General features: G+C 41.4%; 2 protein-coding genes across 2 annotated transcripts in view; one reads left to right on the top strand and one right to left on the bottom strand.

Annotated features, from left to right (window-relative positions):
• Pi4ka (phosphatidylinositol 4-kinase alpha) overlaps positions 1-27,263 on the bottom strand; it is a 205,003-nt gene that overhangs the window by 60,866 nt on the left and 116,874 nt on the right. The window contains exons 13-15 of the mRNA XM_004628165.2: positions 26,982-27,085; positions 24,246-24,414; positions 21,732-21,782 (exon numbers count right to left, since the gene is read on the bottom strand). Coding sequence (XP_004628222.2) covers positions 21,732-21,782; positions 24,246-24,414; positions 26,982-27,085 — 324 coding nt within the window. The remainder of the gene's footprint in view (positions 1-21,731; positions 21,783-24,245; positions 24,415-26,981; positions 27,086-27,263) is intronic.
• Positions 4,275-15,319, top strand: Serpind1 (serpin family D member 1). Its single transcript, XM_004628014.3, has 5 exons — positions 4,275-4,351; positions 7,734-8,582; positions 12,118-12,391; positions 13,565-13,709; positions 14,452-15,319. Exons 1-5 carry the CDS (start codon positions 4,297-4,299, stop codon positions 14,641-14,643), a joined length of 1,515 nt encoding a protein of 504 aa, XP_004628071.2. The 5' UTR covers positions 4,275-4,296; the 3' UTR covers positions 14,644-15,319.

Raw genomic sequence — 27,263 nt, 5'->3', positions numbered from 1 at the left:
AATTTGTAATATATTAAAAATCTTACTTGTTAAGAATATTTGGTAACAATGATCTAACATTATGTATAGGTATAAAAATATGTCAAGGAAAAAATGCAAAATATGTTCATAATATAGATTTTAAAATAGATACATAAGCAGCCCCAGCCAGATAGCTCAGCAGACTAAAGCACCTGCTTAGGCAGGCGCAGGGACTAGGGTTTGATCTCTGGTGTGCTGTGCTGGCCCTGCCCCCGGGGCACACTGAGACATGGATTGAGACTACACATGGTGGCAAATGCCTGTAATCTCAGGGCTTGGATGGCTGAAAACAGGAGGATCATGATGAGTCTGATCTGTGTAGTGGGACCTTGAAGGCCCAGTACTAAATACATTTAAAAAAATAAATAAAATATATACATAAGCATATATGCACAGAACAAAAAGAGCAAAATATCAGCCTTATATTCCTACTGATTATTTCTGAATGGCTGGATTCAGGATGGGCTCTGGGAAGGAGTAGAGAAGGTTATAAGAAAGGGGAGCAGTAGATGGAGTCATATTACAGGAAGCCAAAGTCTGCACAAGACATATCACAAAAGGACAGTAAAGTTGGGCATGGTCGCACACACCTAAAATCCCACCACTCTGAAGGCTCATGGAGAAGGATCACAAGTTCAACCAAAGGCTGGGTAATTTAGTGAGATCCAGTCTCAAAAATAAAAAAGACCTGGTGAAGTAGTATAGTATAAAATAACATAATATAAAATAATAGGATTCATTTCCCAGTAGCAAGAAAAATAAAAATAAAAGACTGTTGACAAGGGGCTGCTATTTTACCCAGTGGCCAAGGAAGACGGGTGTAAGTGACCATCGGACTAAATGTTTTAGAGATTCTATGCAATGGTGGTGGTATGAAGAAGTCTCCACACTACAGACTTCAAGGTCTTTGTGGCTAAGAGGTGCCAGTATCCTATAAACAGAAAATGCATTGGTGGTTATGGAAAAAAATCAAACTACCAGAATACCTCATTCCTGATGGAAACAGAAGCTCCACTATGCTGGCTGGGAATCTCTTATTGGTTGTTTTGTTTTGCTTTATTTTGTAGCACTAGAAAATTACACTCTGGGATATTTCACCACTGAACTACCTCCCAGATTTTTATTAACTTTTTACTTTTACAAGTTTTATTAACTTTTTACTTAGACAAGTTCTAAGTTGCCCGGGTAAAACTGAACATTCTCCTGCCTTAGCCTCTGAGTGCTGGAATTACAGAAGCATGCCATTCTGACAGGCTCCTTCAATGGTTTTTATGTAGGTAAGAGAAAGTAACTCCACTCTCTGATATGTGATCCTATTCCTCACTCTATAAATTTCTGGACTCTTTCCTAAGGCTTCAACTTGAAAGTGCCATATAAGGGCCCCTATGTTCTGACTTCTCCTGGCCCAGTGGTCATGGCCTCAGCTGAGCCAGCTTCATGTCCCCAAAAATGGAAGACTAGTTTCAGAGAAGGGCCTAGCATTACCCTGATACAGCCAGAGATAAAGACAGTATGTGGCTGTGGTAGCTGGGACTCCATTCAGGGAAATATTCTTATGCTTTAAGAGAAACAAAAAGGAGTTAGAACAAGGCTACAGAAAGACTCATGAGTCCTCTCTGGCCCCGTATGACAGAAAAGGTAAAGGCCACAAATGGGAAATAGGAAAGAGAAAAAAAAATAATAAGGCTGGTGAAAAGTGAAAAGAGATTTTTTTAAAAAAGTCTAGAGATGGAACAGACAAATGTGATGCACTAAATATAGACTCTCAATTTTTAAAAAAAGTTACAAGAGACATTTTTGAAACCACACAGAAACTGGAGTGGAGCTCAGTATCTGATACACACAAGGACCATGATTTTCCCAGAAGCAACAGTGTACAGTATAGGGTACAAAGCCTTCCGCTTAAGTGACACACATTCCAGAGCCCAGGACTGAAGTATTGCCAATCCCACTGACTTTCAAATTCCCCCACCAATGGTCAACTCCTCCACACACATATGTAATTAAGCAGATACAGCAAAAAGTATTAGCTGTTTTGTAAGCTGTTCACATATGGATGTAAGTTCTTAACTCTTTCAACTTCTCTGCATGTTTTCTAAATTTTGTATTTAAAGTTGGAATAAATACCTAACCATGAGGCAAGCTTTGAACCAGGAACAAAAGCTATGGAGTGTGTTGACAGATGGTACAACTTTACAGTGGAGGCCAAGCCACATACAATCTGTTACCTATAAGGGGGAAGCAGATTGAAAAATGTTAAAGTTATCAAGAAAGGTTGAAATATGTTTTATCAACAGTGAGCTACATGATCAAAAGGCTACATATGCACAAAACATCACTAGCTAAACTTAAAAGAAAAGGGCTGGAGGTACACTTCCTTGGAGAGCATTTGCCTAGCATCCATGTAGCCCTGTGTTCATCCCCAACATAGCACACACACACACACACACACACACACACACACGACAATACATAGTCAAAGAAGAAATTCCAGCAAAGAAGTACACACAATGAAAGCTGTGTCTCTTCACCAACTTTTTCTGAGAAAACATACGTATTCAGTGAAATAAGAAAGGCTACTCCTTACAAGCATCCATTCACACCAAGTTCCACTCTGTGCTTTAGACTCATTCCACTCAGTTCATTTTCACAACCTTTAACAGTGGAAGACATAATTGTCACCTTTATTTTAGAGGATAGAACCCTGAGAGTGTGATTTTAGCCAGGTGACTGGTGTGGCTTCATTAAGAGTAGGAGAAGGGCCAGGGAGATGGCTCAGTGAAATAAGTGCTTCCCTGGCAAGCACAAGGGCCCAAGTTCAATCCCCGGTTCTGAAAAAAAAAAAAATGTAGGAGAGCAGCACCCTGTGCTACTCCACAGGGAAGATGTGCCAAGCAGAAAGAACAGCAAGTACCAAAGTTCTGCCAGGGACCAGGCTTAACATACGTGAAGAGCTTGTGGAGCTAGAGCAAGTCAGGATGCAAGGAAGAGCCTTGTTGGGCAGCATCATGGTACCCAGGCTGAGATGGATTAAGTAGGACAGATGAAACCTCTGGAACAACTCTGACTAAAGCTAGAGTGCTACACTAAACCCCAAACCAACCACACCTTCCATGTTCTGAACTTAATGGCCCTTTATACACCAGCATCTCTCACAGCTTTGTGGCCTTTACAAACTTTGCAAGATGCTATCTTAATAAAAATAAGATTAAAAAAGCAGAGGACACAGCTCAGTGGTAGAGTCCTTGCCTAGCATGCATAAGGTCTTAGGTTCAATCCGCAGTACTAAAGAAAAAACAGTTCCATTAAACAGTAACTTATAGGTGCCCACCTGCCTACAGGCTGTGCTCCTCATGTAGATGGAAGACTAGAAGACCAGCTTATCACAGAGGCCTGTACAGTAGGTGCCAAAATCAGGGAGCAGGCCTCTGTGATAAGCTGGTTTCCTGGTTAAGTAAGGTTATTGTTTTACCTCATAAAATTAAAAATAAATTAACTGGGCCAGGAAGATGGCTCCATAGTACAAGCACTTGCCTGGCAAGCACAAGGGCCTGAGTTCAATCCCCGGTTGCATCAAAAATAAATAAATAAATTAATTAATTAATTAATTATATCCCACAAGCCCAATAAATGCCTAAGTGGACCTAGGTTTGAGAAGTACAACTGAGTAGTTTCTCTTTGTGTCCTTCAACAGACAAGAGAGCCACACAGTATGATTTGCCAAGGAACACAGTAACTTTTGACTGAAGAGAGACCTACACCACAGTCTCTATTCTATAAGCCATCAATCTTATTTTCCCTCCAATTTTCACTAGGGAATTAGTTCATGGAAGGCAGGGGGTACCTTCTTGATAGCCAAACCAGCCATGTCTGGCCTGGTTGTCAGGGCAAGGTAAGATGCTGCAATTATCCCTGATGGGAAAGACACAGTAGGAAAGTAGATGCACGCTCTTGTTTCCCCTCTCAGAGGAGCATTACAACTAGCCCTGGGGCAACCTGATCCCTAGAACTCTGTGAGTGCCTTGGTTATGTGCAGGTTTCTATGAGAGCTGCTCCTGCATGCAGGCTGTAACTGCTCTTCAACACTGCAACAATCACATTCAAAACCTCAGTAGAAGACAGACTGGAGTCTGGGAGTCACCGGTGACTAAACAGAGATCAAATGCACAGCTGAGGGGGTTTGTGCTGACAAAGCTAGTTGTATTTGAATTGGGACATATTTACTTTGGAAAATATGCAAAAGCAGTCTAGCACCAAAGTTCACATCAAAACCCCATGGGTGGCCCTGGATGTGTTCATCGCTGTAACGCCACTTCTCAGAGGCACAGAGGTAAGTTTAGTTTCTAAGATTTCTACAGATTATAAATTTTTATTTTGGGTATTTAGAGATGGACAACTGGCTCCTCTATTGAAGTACAAATTTAGAAGCTTTCTATAATATATGTGGGGCAATCTTTTTTTTAACTGTGCATTATAAAGTTCTATCAATTACATTATTGGGACAACTGAAAGAATTGGAATAAAAAGTGTGGAAAATTAAAGTCCTACATCTGTGTTAAATTACTCGAACTGGATAACTGTTCTATGACTATGCACAAGAATATTCTTGTTTTTTAACATTTTTCTCTAGAGTATTATCAATAAAGGTTAGAGGGATATGATATAAGAGACCTAATTTTAAGTAATTCAGAAAATAATGTATGTGTCTGTAGGAGTATATGTACTTTTCCATATACACACACACACACACACACACACACACACACACACACATATATAATGGAGATAAAGAATAAATAAAATATTGCAAAATATAAAAACATGGCAAATCTGGAAAAAGGAGTATTTTTCTCCCCAGGGACCAAACTCAGGACCTTGCACTTGCCAGGTAGGCACTTATGCCACTGAGCTATCTTCCCAGCCCAGGATCTTTAGATCTTTAATTTCTCAATAGAAGATATCAGGTATTTTCTCTTTTCTTTGGTAGGAACAAATGAAAACTATTTTTTGGGCTTTTTATCAAACAATGTAGAAACCAGGTTTAAGAGCTTACAAATATACTCTCTGAATACTGGATAAGGTATGAATATTTTCACCTGCCTTCTATGTGGCCGCAAATCAATTTTCCTAACACTTATTAATCTGTTCGTTTGTGGGGGGTTGTTTTGTTTTGTTTTTTATATTTTTCTGAGACAGGATCTCACTCTGAAGCTCAGGCTGGCCTAAACTCACTTTGTGTCCCAGGTTGGCCTAGAACTCACAGCAATCCTTTCTGCCTCAGCCTTCCAAGTTCTGGGAAAACAGCCATGCACCACCATGGCTGGCTTAATTTGTTAGTTTGCTTTGTTCTTTAATTGTATTATTATTATTATTATTATTATTATTATTATTATTTTAATTTGTGAATACTTAAGTACAGTTGAGCTGGGAGACTTCCACTAAGTTGCTCATTTTCTCCTTTACCTTTTTTTGGGGGAGGGGTAATTAGGGACTGAGACACAGTCTCCCTAAGTCACTAAGTTGCCCAGGCTGAGTTTGATCCTGCCTCAGCCTAGCCTCCCAAGTACTAGGATTACAAGCATTTGCCATCATGCCTGGCTCTCTTAATTTCAAACTTGTCAAAAATGTATTGCCACTGATATCCATGTCTGAATTATGTGGGAACTAGACCCAGTTCTATTTACAGGCACACACATTAGGAATCATTTCTAGAAATTGTTTCACTTGTGTAAACTATGTGTAAGCCACTGCAGCCTCAGTGAAGTGCCAAGAAGAAAAACTGGAAAAGATAACAGATACTTCCAAAATCAGAAACTATGTGACTTTTTCTCTCCATTATATGTAATTCAAACAATATTGGAGCTGATTATTTTAATAGTACTCTAGATGGGGGACCCAAAGAAGACTAGAAGCAGCTATTACCCAAACCCAGGCAGCTGGGGAGTGTCCAGGACAAATAAAGCAGAGCACTTGATATGAGGAGTTTGGAGGGACTTGACCAACTTGGCTCAAGTTAGTCACCGCTCTTTTGGCAGAACCAGGGACTGAACTCAGACCCTTGCGCTTGCCAGGGAAGCGCTTATTCCACTGAGCCATCACCCCAGCCCCAAGGCAGACCCGGGACTCGAACCTACGAACTCTTGCTGTAGAGCCTAATGCGTAAACCACTATGCTAACTCGCCAGCTGGTTACTGTTCTTCATTCATTCATTATGTGCTGGAGATCAAGTCTAGGTCTCATGGTACAGGAGGACTGCTGTGAGTTTGAGGCCAGCCTGGACTACAGAGTGTGTTTAAGGCCAGCCTAAAGTATAGAGTGAGGCTCTGTCTCAAAACAACAACAACATAGCAGTTCAAGTGGAGTTATAGTTATGTGGTACAGTTATAATGGTATCTAGATTTATAAACTTAATTTGTTTTATGATTTGGGGGAATATGGGCTGTGTTTATGTTTGTATTTATGACAGAAAGATGGCCATAGTTGTGTATGTTACCCAATGCTGGGTTTGCAAATGTAAGCAAAAGTTTGCCCAACGCTTTTGTTAGCAAACAGAAGTGTTCCTAAACTGAGGATCTCCATACCTCCTGAAAAGTTTCAGGTTTTACAAGTTCCAATATTTAGCAGGGGCCAGTAGCTCCTTTTACCCTAAACTTAGCAGTAAATCTTCTAATAGGGAATGGTCATAGATATACAACAGATTTCATAAAACACAATTATTCTTCTGGGATAATTAGAAGTTGGGATCATGTACTGTCTGGGTGCGTAAACATTATAAACATCTACATTCACTCTTTGGTGAAACAAAGTAACAGATAATAGCTTATCTACCCACGATGAAATTAATAATTTAGGAGTAAGTAAAAACAAGATGGGCCGGCCAGACAGCTCAGCGGATTAAAGCACCTGCTTAGGCAGATGCAGGGGCCGGGGCTCAATCTCCAGCATGCAGTGCCAGCCCCACCCCCCAGACACACTGAGATGGCGAATGAGACTGGGCATGGTGGTGCACGTCTGTAATCCCACCGCTCGGGAGGCTGAAAACAGGAGGATCACTACAAGTCCGATCTGTATAGTGAGACCCTGTATTAAATACATTAAAAAAAAGAAGAAGAAGAACAAGGTAAGACCATTTAGTGGCCAAAACTGATTTGACATGTCAAGGGAAATCCTTCATGGAACAAGGCAGGGGATGAGTAGAAAAACACAAGCTAACCACTAAGCCCACAAGCCAATCACAGGATCCCTATTAAATATTACTTTGTTTACTTAAATAAAGGGAGTACCCATCAGGCCTTTCGGGAGAGCCTTCTCCTACTGCTCTCCCAGACTTTGGCTGCTGGGTGAAACTGACTAGAAGCAGTAAAGTGGATTTACAGGTAATGGCACACACCTATAATCCCAGTGCTCTGAGAGGCTGAGGCAGGATACAAAGCTGGAGCTCAGACTGGGCAGTGTGACAACATAGCAAGACCCTGTCTCAAAAAAAAGAAAGAAAGAAAGCCAGCATGAAGGCCCTGGTTAACTATACTACAACACACACACACACACACACACACACACACACACACACACAGGTACATGCACAGAAACAGTCAACTGGAAAAGATTTAGTTCTTCCTGACAGCAAAGTATATTTGCAAATCATATAATCTAATTAGCCTCTGAGGGAGGGTCTCTTCATGCCTCTTACCACACTGTGCTTTTCCTTCTAGCTTTATTTAGCTCTGCCAAAATGAAATACCCATTCCACCTCCTCATTTCTCTCATTATAATATCCGCATGTGATGGCAGCGAAGATCTCAAAGATCAGCTAAACAATAAAAACCTGAGCACACTCATTCTGCCTGCTGACTTCCATAAAGAAAACACAGTTACTAATGACTGGATTCCAGAAGAGGAGGAGGATGAGGACTACCTGGACCTGGAAAAGTTACTCAGTGAGGATGACAACTACATTTACATCATAGATGCAGTTTCCCCAGTAGACTCTGAATCCAGTGCTGGAAACATCCTGCAGCTTTTCCAAGGCAAGAGCCGGATTCAACGTCTTAACATCCTCAATGCAAAGTTTGCTTTCAACCTCTACAGAGTACTGAAGGACCAGGCCAACACTTTAGACAATATCTTCATAGCACCTGTTGGAATTTCTACTGCCATGGGGATGATTTCCTTAGGCCTGAGGGGACAGACTCACGAACAAGTGCATTCGGTTTTGCATTTTAAAGACTTTGTTAATGCTAGCAGCAAGTATGAGATCATGACCATCCATAATCTCTTCCGTAAACTAACTCATCGCCTCTTCAGGAGAAACTTTGGATACACCCTTCAATCAGTTAATAACCTTTTTGTCCAAAAGCAGTTTCCCATCCTAGATGACTTTAAAACTAAAGTCAGAGAATATTATTTTGCTGAAGCCCAAGCAGCTAACTTCTCAGACTCTGCCTTCATATCAAAAGCCAATAACCAAATTCTGAAGCTGACCAAGGGTCTGATAAAAGAAGCACTAGAAAATATAGATCCTGCCACTCAGATGATGATTCTAAACTGCATCTATTTCAAAGGTAAAAAGTAGTTTTTCAGTTTTCAAGATAAACTCACAATATACATTTTCAGTACAAAGGGAGCTGAATGGCAAGAGCTGTATTCTAAGGGTCAGTGAGACAGCTCAGCAGACTAAGCCCCTGCTTTGGCAAATGCAGGAACCAGGGCTCGATCCCCAGTCCCACATGCCAAGCTGGCCTCGCCTCTGGGACATGCTGAGCCTGCGAATTAGTTCAGGCATGGTGGTGCACGCCTGTAATCCCAGCGCTGGGGAGGCTGAAAACAGGAGGATCACTATGAGTCCAAGCTGCATAGTGAGACCCTGTTGCAAATACATAAATGAAAAAAAAAAAAATAGAATTGTATTCTAGCAATAAATAACTTACCCACGAAAATAAAACACAGGTCAACTCAAGGGCAGGGACAATCATGAGATGGGGACAGTTACTAAACCCTAACTCTATACTTCATAATCATTCGATCCTCATCACATGTGAGAGCATCAAGGCTACTAGAGTTCCCCTTTTCCAAAGCCACCAGCATAAGGACTGCAGAGGTTTCTCCCAGTATACATGGCTAGTACAGAGCAGTGAAGACGACTTAGGCAGCCATCTCTAGCAATTTGTTAAATTAGAAGAAATAATGACAAAAAAAAAAAAATCTTTTCAGCATTTGGAAAGCCTGAATTTGAGTATCTCTTTTTCCTACAGCACTTCCCTAGAATATGCAAGGCCTTAGGTCTAACGTTCAGTGGGGGGGAATAGTGTCAGAGCTATTCAGATGAAATAACCAATATTTAATACCTACAACTCCTTTTCATAACACTTTTGCTCTAACAAGCAGGTGGGGGTGGTGAAACTAACCATTTTTCTTTTGTTTTTTGAGCAACTCCTCTGTGCCGGTCATTTGAAGGGCGCTTTGTAGCCCAACCTACCCTTGCATTCATAATCTTCATGCCTCAGCCTTCTGAGTGCAGGTATTTTAGGTGTGTGCCACCAAGTCCGACACAAAAACATTTTTTAATTTTTTTTTTCTGGCTGGGTGTGGCAGCACACACCTATAATTGCAGCACTTGGGAGGCTGAGGCAGGTTTGAGGTCAGCCTAGGATACAAAATGAGTTCAAGGCCACCCTGAACTACATAGTAAAACCCTGTCTTTAAAAAAAAAAAAAAAAAATTCCTATAATAGTGAAGAGGAGTAAACCCAGGGCCTTCACACATCCCCAGCCATTAATCCCCACCCTTAAAACAAAGTCTCACAAAATTGCCCAGTCTAGGCTTAAACTTATGATGCTCCTCCACAAAGCCTCCTAGAATGCTGAAATTATAAGTTCCAACGGCATTCTAAGGGTACTTTTTAAAGAGGCTACTCCACTCCACTCCATTCAACACACACGATTCCTGGAATCCTAGTAACAAATGGGTGTGGATTTGTCTGGGTATATGAGTTGTGGATTTGTAGTGGTATAGACCTGTAACCCCAGCCATGAAGGGGGTTTAGGGCAGGGGACTGCAAGCTTAAGGCTAACCCAGACAACTCAGGGATACTCTGTCTCAAAAAAAAAAAAAAAAGAGTAGGGCATGGATTTGTAAAATCCAAGCCTCCTACTGAAACCTAACCAAAAAAAAGCCTCTAATTTATTCTCTAAACTGCAGGGCCTACACAGGGATAGCTCAGCATCAGAATTAATCACAGCAAAATACAGTCATGCCCCTCCCTTCAACAACAACTACCAGCGAGATCAGTTGTTGGGAGATCAATGTTTCCTGCACCAGCAGCTGTCTAACAAAGGACAGAGGTATCTTCTTGCTTCCTGCTTGATAGAGGTTAAGTCAGAGCTCCTTCTGATCTGTTAGTACATCCTCTCTGGCCTCCCAACAGCTTTACAAGGGAGCATCCTACCAGGTGGGCTGTCAAGTAGTGCTGACAAGGTCACAACTGCAAAGTAGGTTAAGAGTGCGGAAATCTGAGCACTGAAGCTCTCCCAGAGCCAGGCACAATGCCAGCCACACTGGGGATGAATTCAAAGGCTGAGTCACAGACTCATCACTGGTTGTTAAAAGTTTTGGCTCTGAGCAAATAAAAGTTTAAGTCCTGGCCTCACCCTTTCTCATTTATACAACCCTTAGCAAGACATTCAACATCTCTGTGACTCAGTTCCTCAAGCTTATTATGGAGGTGATAACACCTACCTTCACAAGGCTGTGAGGAGAACCAAAGGGAGAGCAAAGAAACATGTCGCCCACTGTGTGGCAAATGGCAAGAGCTGAATGAACTCCATGTGAGTGAAAGTGTAGATTACCATATGAATATGACATAATATGTGACATTATGTTATTACCAATGACATTTATTTTACTTTCAGAAGCAATTAATCTTTGTTTAGGCATAACTTCAGAACACTTTGGCAGCACCAAAGTTCTGGATCTTACCAGTCTGTTTGACACCCCAGGTTACCCAAGTCCTGGCCAGAGTTGAGAAGCAGGTAGCCATTTCAGTCAGCATGAAGATGAAATGACCAGGCATGGTCAGTTTATCTCCTGAACATAATAACCCAAGTCACACTGTCTATAAATAGCAAACTTACAAGCTGCCTTTCTCCATCATACTAGAATAATCAATTCAATGCCAGGATTAATGAAGGTTCAAATGCTGACATCACTCAGTCTTTCATTAATGCTTCTCAATGGAGAAAAAGGTTTATACGTATAATTAATATTCTACCTTCTAAATTGATGTTACTAATTTGATTTTAATTTCAAATTTCAGAATCAATTAGTCAGAACTTCTGATGGGCTTCTTCTCATCAGTGCCAGACAAAAGAGTCTTTACCAACAGGGCCCAGGGCAGATGTCTAAGACCCTGTACTTGTGGTTATCCTAACCTGAGGGGAAGAGAGGACGCAGCTGGTTTCTAGGGATATAAGGCAATGGACGCTGCTAAAAAACCTACATCATATAGAACAACCCCATACTATCCAGTCTAAATGCCAACAGTGCTGTAGCTAAGAAACCCTGGTGAGGCAGAATCAAAGCGTAAAGCTACAAAAATGGTAGGCAAGAGCCATCTGGTGTTTAAACCCTCAAGACACAATAATATAGGTAAGGTGCTTAAATGAAGGCCTGGCTTGCTGTCAACTGTCAACTAGTCCCAATGACTATTAATTATAAGCATCATACAGCTGAAACAAATATGGACTTACTCCCAGACAAATCTAAATCTATAGGGAAGATGCTGAGGGTTACACTGTATCATCAGTCATGTATCCTGTCAATTGCTATAGAATCATTTTGAGGGACAAAAGCCACCAACACAGAGGTGAAAGAACCTCATCTGGTCACACACAGGGACAAAAGGAGCTATTCATTTTACAGATAAAGAAATGGAATTGCTCTTGACAGAAATGCAAATTCTCAGCCCAAAACCAAACCAGGGAATCACACACTGGGAATAGGACCTGCAGAGCATTCTAGGAGATCTAAATCATGCTGTAGGTGAGAATCACTGCTTTAAAGGATACTCTAATAACCACCCTGCTCCTTGTGACTTTATAGGATCCTGGGTGAACAAATTCCCAGTGGAAATGACACACAACCACAACTTCCGGCTAAATGAACGAGAGGTGGTCAAGGTTTCTATGATGCAGACCAAGGGAAACTTCCTTGCAGCAACTGACCAGGAGCTCGACTGTGATGTCCTCCAGCTGGAATATGTGGGGGGCATCAGCATGTTAATTGTGGTCCCACACAAGCTATCAGGGCTGAAGACCCTTGAAGCACAGTTGACGCCCCAGGTGGTAGAGCGGTGGCAAAAAAGCATGACCAACAGGTACCTTAGCGTGTATACTCTTTTGATCAGCTGGAGGCTGAGAGTGTACAAAAGTACATAATAGTTACGTTTTTTATGAGAAATATGCATGACTGCCCAAGAACTGCCACATGGGGTTACTCTCTGTTAATTCAGTTCAAATATCTTTGGTGAGAAAAGGTCAGAGACCACTTATATGCAACACAGCTGCTCTTCCTGGACAGTTTCACAGGGAAGAGGCTGGTGGCTTAGCATCATCTTGGAAATAATCCCCACTCGTCCACATACAGCACTTGTTTTGTACTTCAAGCACCAGTCTCATCAATTCGAAAATGGGAGAGTGTCCATTAATTCCCAGGGGCAAGATGAGAACTAAATGGAAAAAGTAGTCTCAAAATCAAATGCTTCCCTTCCAGTGCATGAACCTAGGAGATAAACCAAAAAACATAGTTTTCCCCTCCCAAATCCAGGAAATTCCAACATCCTAATTCATTGAGAATGCAGCATTCATAATTTTCCTCCATTATTATATACTACTCTGCACTTGCACTGCAAATTTAAAAATGTGAGATTTTTAAAAATATTTAAAAACATTTCTTTTTTAAAGTACATTGACTTAGTAATAGATTTTTAAATTATCAAAATAAGAAACATCTGAAGTCAGGGGACGAAAAGCCTCAACCTTACATATAGTCAGTCATCCAGCATCCTCAAGAGACTGGTTCTACAACTATGCCCAGCTACAAATGCCAAAATTAAGTCTATCATATAAAATGAAATATTTGCATATAATATGTATATCCTCCCATACATTTTAAATAATCTCTCCTTTACTTATGACACCTAATAATGTAAATGCCATGTAAATGGTTGTTGTATATTGTTCAGTAAATGATGAGAGCAAAAAGACTGTACATGTTCAGTACAGATATATTTTCTCCCTAGCAATTTCAGCGAGTAGTTGATGGAATTTGTGGCTACAAAGAGCTGACAGTAACTGGAATTATGGTGGGATGATCTTGCCAAAATCCCTCACTGACAGTATCAAGACAAAAATTTTTAACAAGAGCTATTCTGTGTCACTTCTGTGATATATGCAACTTATAGCAGGCTGTCCACATTTAACAGGAAAAACATGATCATTTTGTAATTCATGGTTCAATAAAACCAGGCTCTCTCTTCTTCTGCCACTAGAACTCGAGAGGTACTTCTGCCTAAATTCAAGCTGGAGAAGAACTACAATCTGGTGGAGGCTCTGAAGTCTATGGGGATCACAGAGCTATTTGACAAAAAAGGCAACATGTCAGGAATTGCACATCAACAGATCACCATTGACCTGGTAATGGCTCCCTCTTCTGAACAGGGTCCCCGTGTCTGTCTCTGCACAGGCTCCCCCCCACCTGTTTTTCCCAGTCCACCACCATCCAGTCTGAATTTCCAAGTCAGGAGAGTCTGAGGGTACTCTCTTGGACCTGGAGTGACACATAACATAGTCAGGTTCCCGCCAACAGTTTCTTAGTGAGCAGGATGGTCACAGAAAACTGCCTCAGGTAAGCTCCATTCCTGTTAACACCCAAGTGAGGAGAGATATGTGCTATAGTATACAAAATAGTTAATGCCCAGGCCAAATTGTGGAAGACTCATTAAACACATAGAAAAAAATCTACACTATTCATGTTAAACTTAATAAACCAACAACAGGCATTCAGCAAAAGAGAAAGAACACCAGGCCAAATGTTGTGGCAGATCCAGACCCCTGTATTCCTGGTAGACATGTACCCCAGATTATGAGGAGATGGGGTGCTATGGTGACTGTCTCCGTTCCCAAGGCTTCTCAGACTATGGGTATAGCCAAGAGTGAATGTGGTTCCAAAGTTTAAAGGTAAATACACAGCCTCTAAGCACAATTATCATACTTGACAAATGAGAAAAGATGTTTTCAAGGGTAATTTTGACCAGCTGTGATATTTGCCTTAGGTGTGGTTTTTGGACTATTACTCTGAATGAGATTAGTCGCCATCATTATCCTTCTATGTGCCAAACTCTAGAATCTGACACCTTTCTTTTCCAATTTCAAACAGTTCAAGCACCAAGGCACCATTACGGTGAATGAAGAGGGCACCCAAGCTGCAGCTGTGACCACAGTGGGGTTCATGCCGTTGTCCACCCAGATGCGTTTCACCGTGGACCGCCCCTTTCTCTTCCTGATCTATGAGCACCGCACCAGCTGTCTACTTTTCATGGGGAGAGTGGCCAACCCTGCCAGGTCTTAAAGGGCCAGCTTGGGTGCCTAACATGTTCTGAGGGCACTCTAACTCTGTTTCCATTGGGACAATGAGAACAATGGTGTTTTGGCATGACTTACATGGCTTATACTACCAATCTGAATTTGAAGTCCATATGGAAGAAGAAATTTAACAGTGATAAGAAGCTGGTTGGGATCAATTCTGTACAGTAACAATGGCCTAAATGCAGTGTTGGTGTTACTACTGTGTTGGCTGTTTCTAGACAGTCTTAGCGACAGACTGCCTCATCTCCCTCTTGTCTCACAGCAAACCTATGCAGTGTACTCATGCACCTCCTTCCTCCACAACCCTATCCTCATACACTATATATGGCTCTATTATTCAAAACCTTTCTCAACCAAAGCCCCTCAACTGAACACAGATTACATAAATGAACTGTGTGACAGAAGGGGTCCAATTAGCACCATTCCCAATGCCCCAGGAGATGCAACATTGAGACATCCAGCAGTTGGCTTGGGGACTGGAGATTAAATCTTTCAAGGCCAATAACCTGGGCACTGGAGCCTAATTCTTTTTTGAAAATTTATATAAAAGTCCAAATTAATGTAAATGTCATTTGCTTCACTGTTACCCAGAGGACAGAGTGTACATGTGGCCATGTTTTCTATCCTAAAGATAAATAAATATAACCACATTTACTATGTGTCTGTTGTAATTCTTTTTTTAAAGCTCAAATAACAAAAGTCAATTTCATAAGAGATATATCTCCAAATAACAAAGGTTGACAATCACTCAAGTGCTATGTGGTGCTATAGCAAGGCTCATTGCTGGAGTCTGTCCTGGGTATAATCTGCTCTAAGTGTCAAGCAAGCCAATGTTTCCAGTCTTTTACCTGGGATGCACACTTGGCTGTTCATCCCTGAAATATGCTCCTATAGTGGATCTGCTTTGACAAAGCCAGGAAACATCCTAGGAATATGTTTCCAGATCCTTCAATACCTGGATATAGCACCCAAAATCTAAAAGGACTATTCAGAATGCAAAAGTCAAAGCACCCTTCAGTAATGGGACTGTCCACTGTCATAGGAGCAGTTATAAGCTCTGTGCACACAGATTGTGGTACAGTAATGGCTATAATCTGGTAAAAAAAAAAACAAAAAACTTTACCTTCTCACTTTGCAGTGAGGAAGACAGAGTTCAAAGTATTCTGAATTCTGCCCAAGATGTGGTTGTAGAGTGCGGTAAGGATGAGGTCCACAGGCAGGCTGGCCTGAGTCCAGAGTCACAACACAGGCAATCATCATGGAAGACTCCTGACTCAATGATTCCAATTCCAGTAATGGGAACAGTAGAAAAGAAGCACTGGAGATTTACAGACATGATGCCACTGCCAGGGAGTGCCTACAGATCATTCACTGAGGTCTCAGAACAACTCTAGGAGTTCCCACTATTATTATTCCCTTTTTACAACTAGGAACACAACTAAGGCTTACAGAAGAAAAGTTAATTGCCCCAGCCATAGTTCTGAACACAGACAAGTGGGTCATGGGGCCTCCTTTTCTAATTCTCCATTTGCTCCCCTAGTAACTTTCTGTACCAGCTCCTACTCCAGCACTCTATTAAGAAAGGACAGTAACAAGACTGAAGCCTCTAGGTGAAGGCGACATTGCAGATGACCCACACCTTTTATTCTGTCCCCTATGTGCTCTATCACTGAGCTACATCTCCCCCATACTTCTTTCCTAGCGCTTCTCCTATATTTTTCTTCTTGTTGGTTCTTCTTGCTCCTCCTACTTCTAAACATATTTACCTCAGTACTCCCTTTAAAAGCCAGGTGTGAAGCACACAACAGAAACAGAGGACAAACTCACTCCTGGCCCCTTAACTGTTAACTAATTAAATTCGTGTTTTGTGTTTTCTTCTGGGGCAGTCAGAGCCTTAAAATGAGTTTTAAGCTATAAAGTGTGACCTTTATTTTGTATCTTTTATTAGTTAAAACTCTGAATATAGGTATGTTAATCATTTAGGAAAAGTTGGCAAAACAAGGTTTACCAGCCCTAAATTTACACAGCCTATCTAATCACACACACACACACCCCTTTGAGGACTGAGAACAACAAAATAAGACTAACTAGATTCTCAGATATACAGGGGCATCCAATTGTTAGCTTGTACAATGCCCAGTTCCAGACCCCCTCCCTAGAATGCCTACAAATCTCTAACCATTGTCTTAAACCTGTAATCATGCAGGTCCCAGGAAAAGTAAAGCCTCACATGCCTGAGACTACCCCAAAGACAATCAACTCATCAAGCTACATCACCCTTTAAGCCATGAGGAATGCCTCCAAAGCTACAAGTTAGGAATAAGATAATAATCAACCAGACCCCAGAGTAGAACACTATACCTAAAACTGACCTCCATTTTTTTGTGAATGAGCCAGTCTAATCCACCACTTCAGACCGGGTTCTTTTAGTGTTCCTCAAACTGAAGCCTTTCTCCTATCTTCTCTTACTTTCCATTATTAATAGACCAACTTGATCTTTGTCAAAGCTGTACTCCCCTTTATTTTCTCTTACTTTCCAACTAAAGCTTTTGCCTATAAATTCAAACTGCTGCTTTAGTTTTAATTTCCATTATCAATAAAGCAGGGGCCCATGCTAGCCAGTGACAGTCCCAGCAACTCAGGAGCAACAGGATTACTTAGCCCAAAACTTTGAAGCCAGCCATCTCAAAATAAACACAAACCTCACTCACTGTATTTAGTCTTTTGCCACAGCTGTTACCTTCCCTGAAAGGGAGTAGTTTCACTTCCAGCTATCCTACCCTTCCTCTGTAATAGCTGATTTACACCTCTTTGTAAGTCACAGCTCTCCAAACACCATAATTTTGTTCACTTATATCCACCTAAAATCCCTCTGATTCCCTCTTACAGAAACCTATTTTTCAAGACAGTAGAATACTAATTCAGAGCACAGGTTCTGAGCCAGAAGATCTGGATTTGAATCCTGGCTCTGATATCTAGTAGCTACTGATTTTGAAACAAGTTTGGTGCTTCACTCTATCTGTAAAATAGGGATAGGAGCAGCACCTGTCCTGTGGGGTTGTTACTAAAATCTGCTAATGTGTGGAAAAAATTGAGACCATTTCTTGATATTTATAGCAAGAGTCACCTAGACTGGTGAGTCCAGTCTAGGACTAACTGGGGAGTCCAAGATAGGCCTGTCCCATTTAACTTCTTAAAATAAAATAAAAAACCTTGAGGGGCTGGGGAGACGGCTCAGTAGAATAAACGCTTGCCTGGCAAGTGCAAGGGCCTGAGCTCAATCCCCGGTTCCACCAAAAAAAAAAAAAAAATTGAGAATATATACCTTGTTTTTCTTTTTTGTGCCACTAGGGACTCAACCCAGTACCCTATGCATGCTCAGCAAGCACTTGTGGTTATACCACACCCCTAGCTCAAATAGATGTATTTTTCTGGAAAGGGAGTACACAGCTTTCAAAAGGGTACATTAACAGAAGTAAGGGGTGCTTGTTAAGAAAGATTGCTTGGGATAGACTGTGAACCGAAATCCCAGGCCACAGGCAATGGGTGGAGGGACTCTTGTTCTGCATTAAGAATAAAAGCACACAACTCAATGAGAAGAAAGAGGTGTACTAACAGTGTTTGGACAGGATATCCTGTCTGCTTCTTGTACTACGGATAACCACTAAGAAGATAACAATGTACAGTGTATTGACTATCAAAACTGTCCTATTAATCAGCTGTGAAACTGTCTCATTCATATTTATTTCTCAATAAAAAATAAATACATATAAAAAAAGAATAAAAGCACACTGCTTCTCAACTCTGGCGTGGTTCTCTGTGTGAATGGGCACCTTCTTGCATGAGTATGGATTAAAGTCTTGATTTCACTGCCTCTGGAATCCAATATTTTGGGAGTTTGGACAAGTAAATTCATTTCTCACAATAAATAACCTGTCTAAGACCATAAAAGCTGCCAATTACACAGGTAAACCTAAGTGCAGTATAGTATTTTTTTTTTTTTTTTTTTGGTACTGGTGATCGAACTCAGAATTTTCTTATAAGTTTTTTAGTAATTTTTTTTGAGCAAGCAGTATATTTTATTAAACCATCACTTTGTGTCAGTGGCATGCTGAGGTCTCTAAGCATTAGGCAAAATGCTTGTCAGGTATGATAGCAGATGCCTACAATCCTAGTAATCAGCCTGGGCAAGAGTAAATTCAGAGCTAGCCTGAACTACATTATAAGACCCTATCTCAAAAAATAAAAAAAAAGCTTACCAATGGGCTAGATAACAATAAACATGACTTAATCAATGATATTTCTGTATACAAAATTGCAAAACAAAGATCAACAAATCTAAGCAGGAAGGAGCCTCAGAGAACACATGCATGACCTGACCTCCTTGTGATTCTTTACAGACTCCCAGTCACTGAGAAGTAAACAGCTGCGTTAGGATCAAAAATTAGGCTTCCTGCTCCAAATTCATTGGTTCTTTTACTCAACAAAATAATTAGACATGTATTGTTTTGTGGGGTTTTTTTGTCTGTGAGCACTAGAACTTTATTTTTCTTTTTAAAAATAATTTTATTGAGAAATAATTAGCAATCAGTCTCAAAACTGATTACTAGCAGTTTCAATAATTAATACAGGGGCTGGTGAGATGGCTCAGTGGTCTAAAGCACCTACTTAGAACAAGCTTGGCAAAGCACGGGGACCACGGTTCAATCCCCCAGCACCACATGCCAGCCAGCCCCGCCCCCTGGTGGGCTGAGCTGGCCACACATACACACACACACACACACACACACACACACACAAAAATAAATAAAATTTAAAAAAAAATAATTAATACATTGCACATTGTTGTCTTAGTCATAGTTTATATTGTAAGTCAGCCATCAATCTTATGGAAAGAATTTTTCCCCCCGATGGCTGATTTTAGGATTTTATCTTTTCCTTTGATTTTCAGCAGCTGTACTGTAATATGACTAAGTCTACCTTGATTGAAACTCTTGCAGCTTCTTGGATCTCATGTTATTCTATTTGCTTTTCCCTTCCCTCCTTCCCTCCCCTCTCCCTCCTCTCTCTCTCTCTCTCCCTCCCCCTCCTCTCTCTTCTCTCTTCTCTCTTCTCTCTTCTCTCTTCTCTCTTCTCTCTTCTCCTCTCTCTCTCTCTCTCTAATTCTTTTAGCTGTTGTCCTAACCCTAGTGTAATGGGCCTCATTAGCTTTGGAAAACTCTTAGTCATGCATTTTCAGATACTACTTCTGTCTCCTTCTTTCTGGAAGGCCAGTTACATGTGGGTTAGACATGTAAGACATGTGCAAGGCACATGTCACTGTGTAGACACTGTATTGTTAAAGGTCCAAAATAGACGCTTCCTTTTAAAAATAAATAAATAAAAGTGAAAACCATTAAAAGAAATCCACTTCTGGAAATCAGTTTTTCTTCTTTCTTCAGAAAGTCCAAGGGGTAACTACTAAGCAAATGTAGGAACCCATGAACCCTGTGCTTTTCGTTAAGCAACAAAATCAAATATTTGTTTCCTGCCCCATAATGTAACCATTAACTTTTGTTAAAAATACAATATTTATTCTATTCATATAAAAGCTTGGATAGGAGTTATTTGAGTGTTTGAGTTGTCACTGCCAACCATCATACCCATAAGGACCCTGCATGGAGAGACTGAAGCACGCATGCAACATCTCCATTTAGGATCAGCAGTCCAACCTTGTCCCTTGTGACTCTAAAACGCATGTGCTACCGGCAAACTTCATTCATCATTGCTTCCCCCAAATGCAAAGCATTCCCACAGGTGTTTCTGTATGCACTTATTAAATTCTAAATGGCCATCTCTTAAATATATATAAAAGTTTACAGAAGTATGGCTCACAGAATTCTGGTTTTCACAGTGGAACTCCTTGATTGTCGCCCCAGTCATTCTTATCTGCCCCAAACCTGCTCTTTCATGGTGTCTGCGTGGACAATTTCCCTTCAACAGGGCCTGAAAGTCCCCTGATTTTTTATATCCCTCACCTTCTGCTTTGCTCACCCTCCCTCCAGCCCATACTTCCAAGGTCTGGGAGTAGTGAATTCCATGCCCCAGCCATGGCCAGAAGTTCCAGCAGGATTCAGACAAACAGAATGATTTCTGCACTGGGCTGTCATATGGTACAACTGAACCAGCTACATGTACAGAACCACCAAGATCTCAGAACAGCATTATATTGGCAACCCACTTGGGTGCCCTTCTGTCCCTCACTTGGACAGAAGCTTTCTTTCCCCCAATAAATATATGCTGTTCTTAATCTCCATTGTTCCTAAAATTCATTCTTTGGTTTTAGAGAACTCATCCCAGGTATCTTTCAGGTTGGGAGTTTCATTAATCCGTATCATTTGGAGGTCTTCCACAAAGATTGGCCAAAGGTAAGAGTTTGCTTTTGTTTCACAGACTGTGGATTGGGACTTGATTCGGTAACAAATTTTTATGTTTTAAATTTTGATATGCCTTTGCTCTTTACTTATAATTGCCTATGCTTTGTTTTTTATATAGTTCTGTTAAAATATGATAAATCTAACTTAAAATATGGGAAGGTTATGAGGTTATGATTTTATTTATTTATTTTGTCTTTTTGAAACAGGGTTTCACTAAGCAGTTCAGGCTGGCCTTGAGCTCACTTTGTAGACCACGCTGGTCTCGAACTCACAACTATCCTCCTACCTCAGCCTCCCAAGTGCAGGGATTATAGCTGACTGGCCAAGATTATGATATTTCTCTAATGGAACATTCTATTACTGTTGTGTTACCATAGTTCTGTCCCACCTCATGTGAAAGTTCCCATGTTTTCCACTTTAGACTTGCCTCACCTCATGGTTTTGTTCTATAAAATCCCCTAGAAAAGGCAGGGTCCTTGGCAACCCCTGCAGGTCCCCTTCTGTCCCTATCTCAGAAAGAAGCTTTCTTTTCCCCAGTAAATATATTCTACTCTTAAAAACAAAACAAAAAAGATTATTCTAAGGAGTTTGCTACATATCACTCAAAACATGAGTGCAGTACCTAGATTAATACATTCAATTAATAAATACTCACCACAGCTATTACAGGAATAAGCACTCCCAAGTTTCCTGCACTGCTAGAAGCCTAGAAAAGAACAGAATTGATGTCACTGATGAGCATATGGCTTTTATTCTTTTTCTTTGAGACAGGATCTTGCCATGTAGCCCAGGCTTGCCTGGAACCCACAGCAATCCTTCTGCCTCAGCCCCCATGTTTCTTTTATTTTTTTAAGTGTTATATAAATCTGGAATTACACAATATAAAAAAAAGATATATGTACAAAGAAAAGTATGAAGATGCCCACCTAGTATATTTTCCTTCTTTTTCTCTGGTGCTGGGGATTGAACCCAGGCTCTCATCCATGCTAGGCAAGTGCTCTACCACTGAGTTACACCCCTAGATCTAGCATAATGCTAATACCAAAAACTGGAATCAATTTAAAAATCAAATATAAAAATAACTTATTGCATAAGTCATCATACTTCTGCATATGATACAGCCATTGAGAAGACAATTTTCTGAAAAATACAGTCACCTTGAAAAAGCCCCTATAGCAAATATTAAATCATGATTTAAGAGATGCTATGATTCAAACTCAATTAAGTAATATGCATATGTATAAAAAGTCAGGGAGGAAATGTATTGAGATGCATTAGTATTTTTATCTGAGTAAAAGGATTATGGTTGCTTTTAATTATTTACAGGTTTAGTCGTTTTCCACAAATACATGTAAATTCATCCCAAGTTAGGGAAAAGTTAGGCGCTACTTAACTAAATAAGTGGCTAGACACAAAAATATTGCTAAACTACAACAGATATTAATTTGTGAAAACTCTGGAAGCATGCATAAGCACCTTGAATTTAGTGTCTGTATCTATAATAGAGGCTGCAACAGAGGGTGCTGTGTCCCTTTCCTCAGGGCTTCTTGTGCATTAACTGCCAATGAAGAGACTCAGAGTAGCTTGCAAAAGCATAGTCACTTAGAGGCAGGGGCAGAATTGTAAACTGGGTTTTCTGGAGCCCTCCAGTGATAGCTCTGTTCAATCCACTCTGAGAAACAATGGCTGCATGATAAAGTGAAATCACCCAGGTGTCTCAGTTTAATTTATCAACAGAGCTCCTGGAAGACAAGGAGCTCTAGACTTTCCTTATTCTTTTTTTTTTAGACTCTCCTTATTCTGAGAGGTCCTAGCTCAGCAGGAAAACCCCAGCAACTGCTCAGTACTTAAACAGAAAGATGTAGCAAGAGGAGGTAGATGGAAGCAGCCTCAGGTCCCACAAGACAACTTTTGGGGTTCTGGGGCCCAACCCCTACAGAAGGGAAGGCGCCCCACAGATCACCCTCCACCTTCTTGAGAGCTTAGTACATCACTTTATCACTGGCACATCCTTTGCACCCTGATGCCTAAGGCCCTGCTATAAGCAGGAGTATGGATACCTTCTATCTTTTGCACTAGAATGGCTCCATTTTGGAAGACTTGAGAAAGTTATCACCAAATCACTGTTTGTGGACTCAGCAGTATAAGGCTGTACTAGGTCCAAGGGACTTGGGATCCCTTTTTGCATGCACTACTGCCTCTTGGCCAAAATTTTCCCATGGAGGATTGCTTCATGCAGCTGGGAACTCCTCAGAGGAGCGTTCTTGACCAGCCTAGTCTACTACCCCTTCCATACTGCCTTATTCTATTTTACCAGGAAACTCCACAAGCAGGATTCTATCTAACTCACATTTCTGAAACTCCCTCAGCTGGAAGAGAGCTGGAACTATAAATCTAGGTCAAATTCCAACCACTACTGTTCCTATCAACAGTTTCAAAGCACAGTCATACCAGTTCATTCATGTACTGGCTTTGGGTACTTTTAGCTACCACAGTTGTGTTACGTTGTTGCAAAAGAAACTCCTTTAGGCCTACACAGCCTGGCCCTTTATAGAAATGGTGGTGAGCTATGATTGTACCTCATATGTGGTATTAAGTAACTATCTGAGGAAGGGGAGTAAGAGAAAACAACATAAGAAGATGAATGTGGAGATGTGGTAAAGTGCCTGATTCCCACACTTGGGTAAGAGACCTACACTCCTCTTTCTTAACCCATTCATCCCACACAGAAGACATGAGGTTTTATTTGTCTTTGAGGACCTGCCTTCCTTGAACAGTCTGAGACTGGATTACATCTGGTCCTTTTCGAGTCACTATGTTCTGATTATATACCCCTAAAAGTCTTACTAGGGCTAGTCATAACCCTTCCTCTCATCTCCCAGTTCCCAAGGATGAGAGAAGAGAAAAGGGGTCCAGGAGACAGCCCATGCTAGGCTGCTGTCATGGCATCACCTAGGTTGGCAGAGAGGGCAGCCAGGAGCAAAATGCAACCTGGAAAGGAAGCTGTCCATCCCAGAAACAGAATCCATCCTCTTTTTTCTTGCAGTCTCCAGATACTATCAAACAAAAGTGTCACATTAAAACCAGGACAGTGCCTCAAGTATTCAGCTCTGGTCACAAGAGAAAGAGGTACTAACAGAAATAGAGCCCACTGCCTCCTCCTTCCTACCTTCAGGGCGGGCCCCTTCTCACTTGCCCTCTCGCTGGCTCGCTTCCCCTCCAGTCCCAGCTGCACAAACAATTCCAGCAAGTTCATGAGCAGTTCATCCACAAGATGCTCCTCCTGGATGTTAGCTGCGATGTTGGCCAGGGCATTAATCACTGCCAGGGAGCAGTGCCTGATGAAGAAGGAGCAAAGTAACAATCACTGCCAGGCTCTCAAATGGGTCCAGGGGAAGGTGCTGCAGGAGTAAAGCAAGTGGACTCTAGATGTGCCCAGCTATCTTATCACACTGCTCTCAGTGCTGCCTGTGAACCAAAGAACTCTCAAGGGTGAAGAACATGCCATTTACATGACAAATGACCCCTAAAAGAAAGTGAACTGTTACAAAAATGACTACAGTCCTTTCTCCTGAGGTGCAGTGAGGGCCTTCAGGGGTCTCAATTTCAGGAATCTGTACACTGGGGATGTATGAAGGGTTCAAGATATTTCCCTCTGAATGGCAAGGGTCTATTGCACAGCAGAACACAGAAATACTCATCCCGAGGCATTTTCTTCTTGGGCCCTACTTTCCCTCTCAAATCAAGAAGTGCCTTACTTCATTTATAATTCATAAAAGTTTCACCTGATGATCAACATCTCCCCAGTGCCTTTGCCAGGTGATATTAGTATTAACTCACATAGAATACTTAAGAAGTACTCCAGGTTCTGGGAACCAACTGCCTCAGGATTATAATGTACACCAAGTAAAGCCAGAAATAAAGCTGACATTGTCTCTGCAGCCAGATACTGTGAACCAGCAAAGCTCACTTGGCTTCTGAGGTCCTAGAAGTAGCCAGACTGTCACTTCCTTGTCGCATAACCCTGAATGAACTACTTAAGTCTAAGCCTTAGTTTCTTCCTAAGAAAAATAAGGATGGTAATTCCCTCTCCATAGGCAGAAGTTTAAATAGCATATAAAGCACTAAGCATACTGCTTAATCCCAGAAATCACAGAGAATATGGTAGCCACAACAAAAAAGGCACTCCCTTCCCAGTTAACTAGGCACCTGGTAGGTCAAGGGCAAACAAAGGTCAGGAAATACTTTCACTGGTGAGGAAGAGGACAATCTTTTTTGATGGTAATAAGAGACAGTATCTGTGAAAGAAGAGAATTTGAGTCAGAAATCTGAAGAACTAGTAGGATGGAGACTAGAAGGTTCTGTACACAGCAAAGGTAAAGAATAGCTGGCCAAACAGCTCAGCAGATTAAAGCACCTGCAAGCAGGCACAGGGCCAAAGGGTTCAATCCCTGGGCCTGCAGTGCCAGCCCTGACCTGGGGGCACACTGAGACAGCAATTGAGACTGAGCATGGTGGCTCGTGCTTATAATCCCAGCTCTTGGGAGGTTGTACACAGGCGGATCACTCTGAGTCTGATCTAGTAGTGAGACCCTGAACACCTTGTAGACCCTTCAAAAAAAAAAAGAGTAGCAAGATGGATATAAGGGTCACAGAAGGAAGCCAGCATAAGCAAAGACAAAGAGCAGGAGGTGCCAGGTGCTCTGACAATTTTCAGAGCAAGAAAGCAATGTGGGAGAAAAGGTGTTCTGACCTAAGCATCAGCTCTTATCACAGAAATCAGGACACATGGAAGGGAGAGGTAAGCAGTCCTTATACTGCTGAAACAGGCTGGGCTCATGACAGTGGCAGTGAGAAGCCAATGAAGTATAATCATCCCCCACTGGTTCTAAGATCCCTATGGATCCTAAAATCTAAGGATACCCAAATCCCTTATTATTTCCATACAGCCTAGGAACAACCCCTGGATACTTTAAATCATCTTGGATTACCTATAATACCTAGTACAATGGATATGCTATGCAAATACCTGTTATAATGTATTGTTTAGGGAATAATGACATGAAAAAGTTTATACATGTTCAGTACAGGTGGGGAGTTTTTCCCAAGTATTTTGCTTGGTGGGTAGTCATAACCCTGCTCTCCTTACAGCTAAACCAACTTGGAGAGACTCTCAGAGAAAGGCCTGGATTTAACAGTCAAGCAGAGAAAAGCTCAGTGGCAGAGAACAGTAACACAAACCAAGAAGCTTTTTCCCTGTCAACTGCTTTTGTCTGACTTCCCTTCCTGTCTTCTCATTCACTGACCTGACAAATAATTGTGAGATCCTCTAAACATGGATGCATCCCTTCCTCTCGGCATTTCCAGACAAGAACAAGGAACAAAGAAACATCTCTTAGCTGCCCGGAAAAACTGGCTGGACTTCACATAAATATAGTATGTTCAAGGATATAAAAAGTTTATTTCTTTAGCCCTTCCAAATCCTACTTCTCTTAACCTAAACTAAGAAAGCATCAAAGACTCTTTCAGACACATATGTTATCTAATGCAGCACATACTGCTGGAAAAACTAGAAAGCTGCCTAACATTCCAGCCTGGGGCCAGTTAGATAAATCTTGGTAGAGTTACACAATGAGACAGCATGTAGCCACTACAAGTGTCACTCAGGGAACCACTCATGACACAGTTCAAGGGTCACTCCACACAGGCAGGTCTCTTGGGTATGCAGTGAGAGTCTGTTCAGAAAAGGGAGAAGTGGGAACGGGCCACATGCATAGAGATATCCAGTGGTGAGTTCCCTGAGGTAGCCATATATGAGTTTTCATTTAAGGAAAGTTTAGTGCAAAGATAGAATCCCAAAGGGAACTGTCAGGATCCAAAATGACAATGAGATACAGAAAATTACCTGTAGCCATGGTCTTTGTAATCTTTGGTAGCTGAATACACCACTGAGCTGGCCTTCACACTAATCTGCTGGAAGAGATTCCACACCTCCTGATAAATGTATTGCTGGAAGAGAGCAAGGACACCATCACCACACCATGATTCCTTCACCAAGCCCCTTCCAGAACACAAAGAAGGCACCTCTTGGGGCTGGAGAGATGGCTCAGTGGTCTAAAGCACCTACTTGGAACAAGCTTGGCAAAGCACAGGGACCACGGTTCAATCCCCCAGCACCACATGCCAG

Source organism: Octodon degus, unplaced genomic scaffold (genome assembly GCF_000260255.1).
Source record: "Octodon degus isolate 3935 unplaced genomic scaffold, OctDeg1.0 scaffold00021, whole genome shotgun sequence".
Classification (NCBI taxonomy): Eukaryota; Metazoa; Chordata; class Mammalia; order Rodentia; family Octodontidae; genus Octodon; species Octodon degus.
Note: the sequence above shows the minus strand (reverse complement) of the source record. Positions and strands in the feature narration are given on the sequence as shown.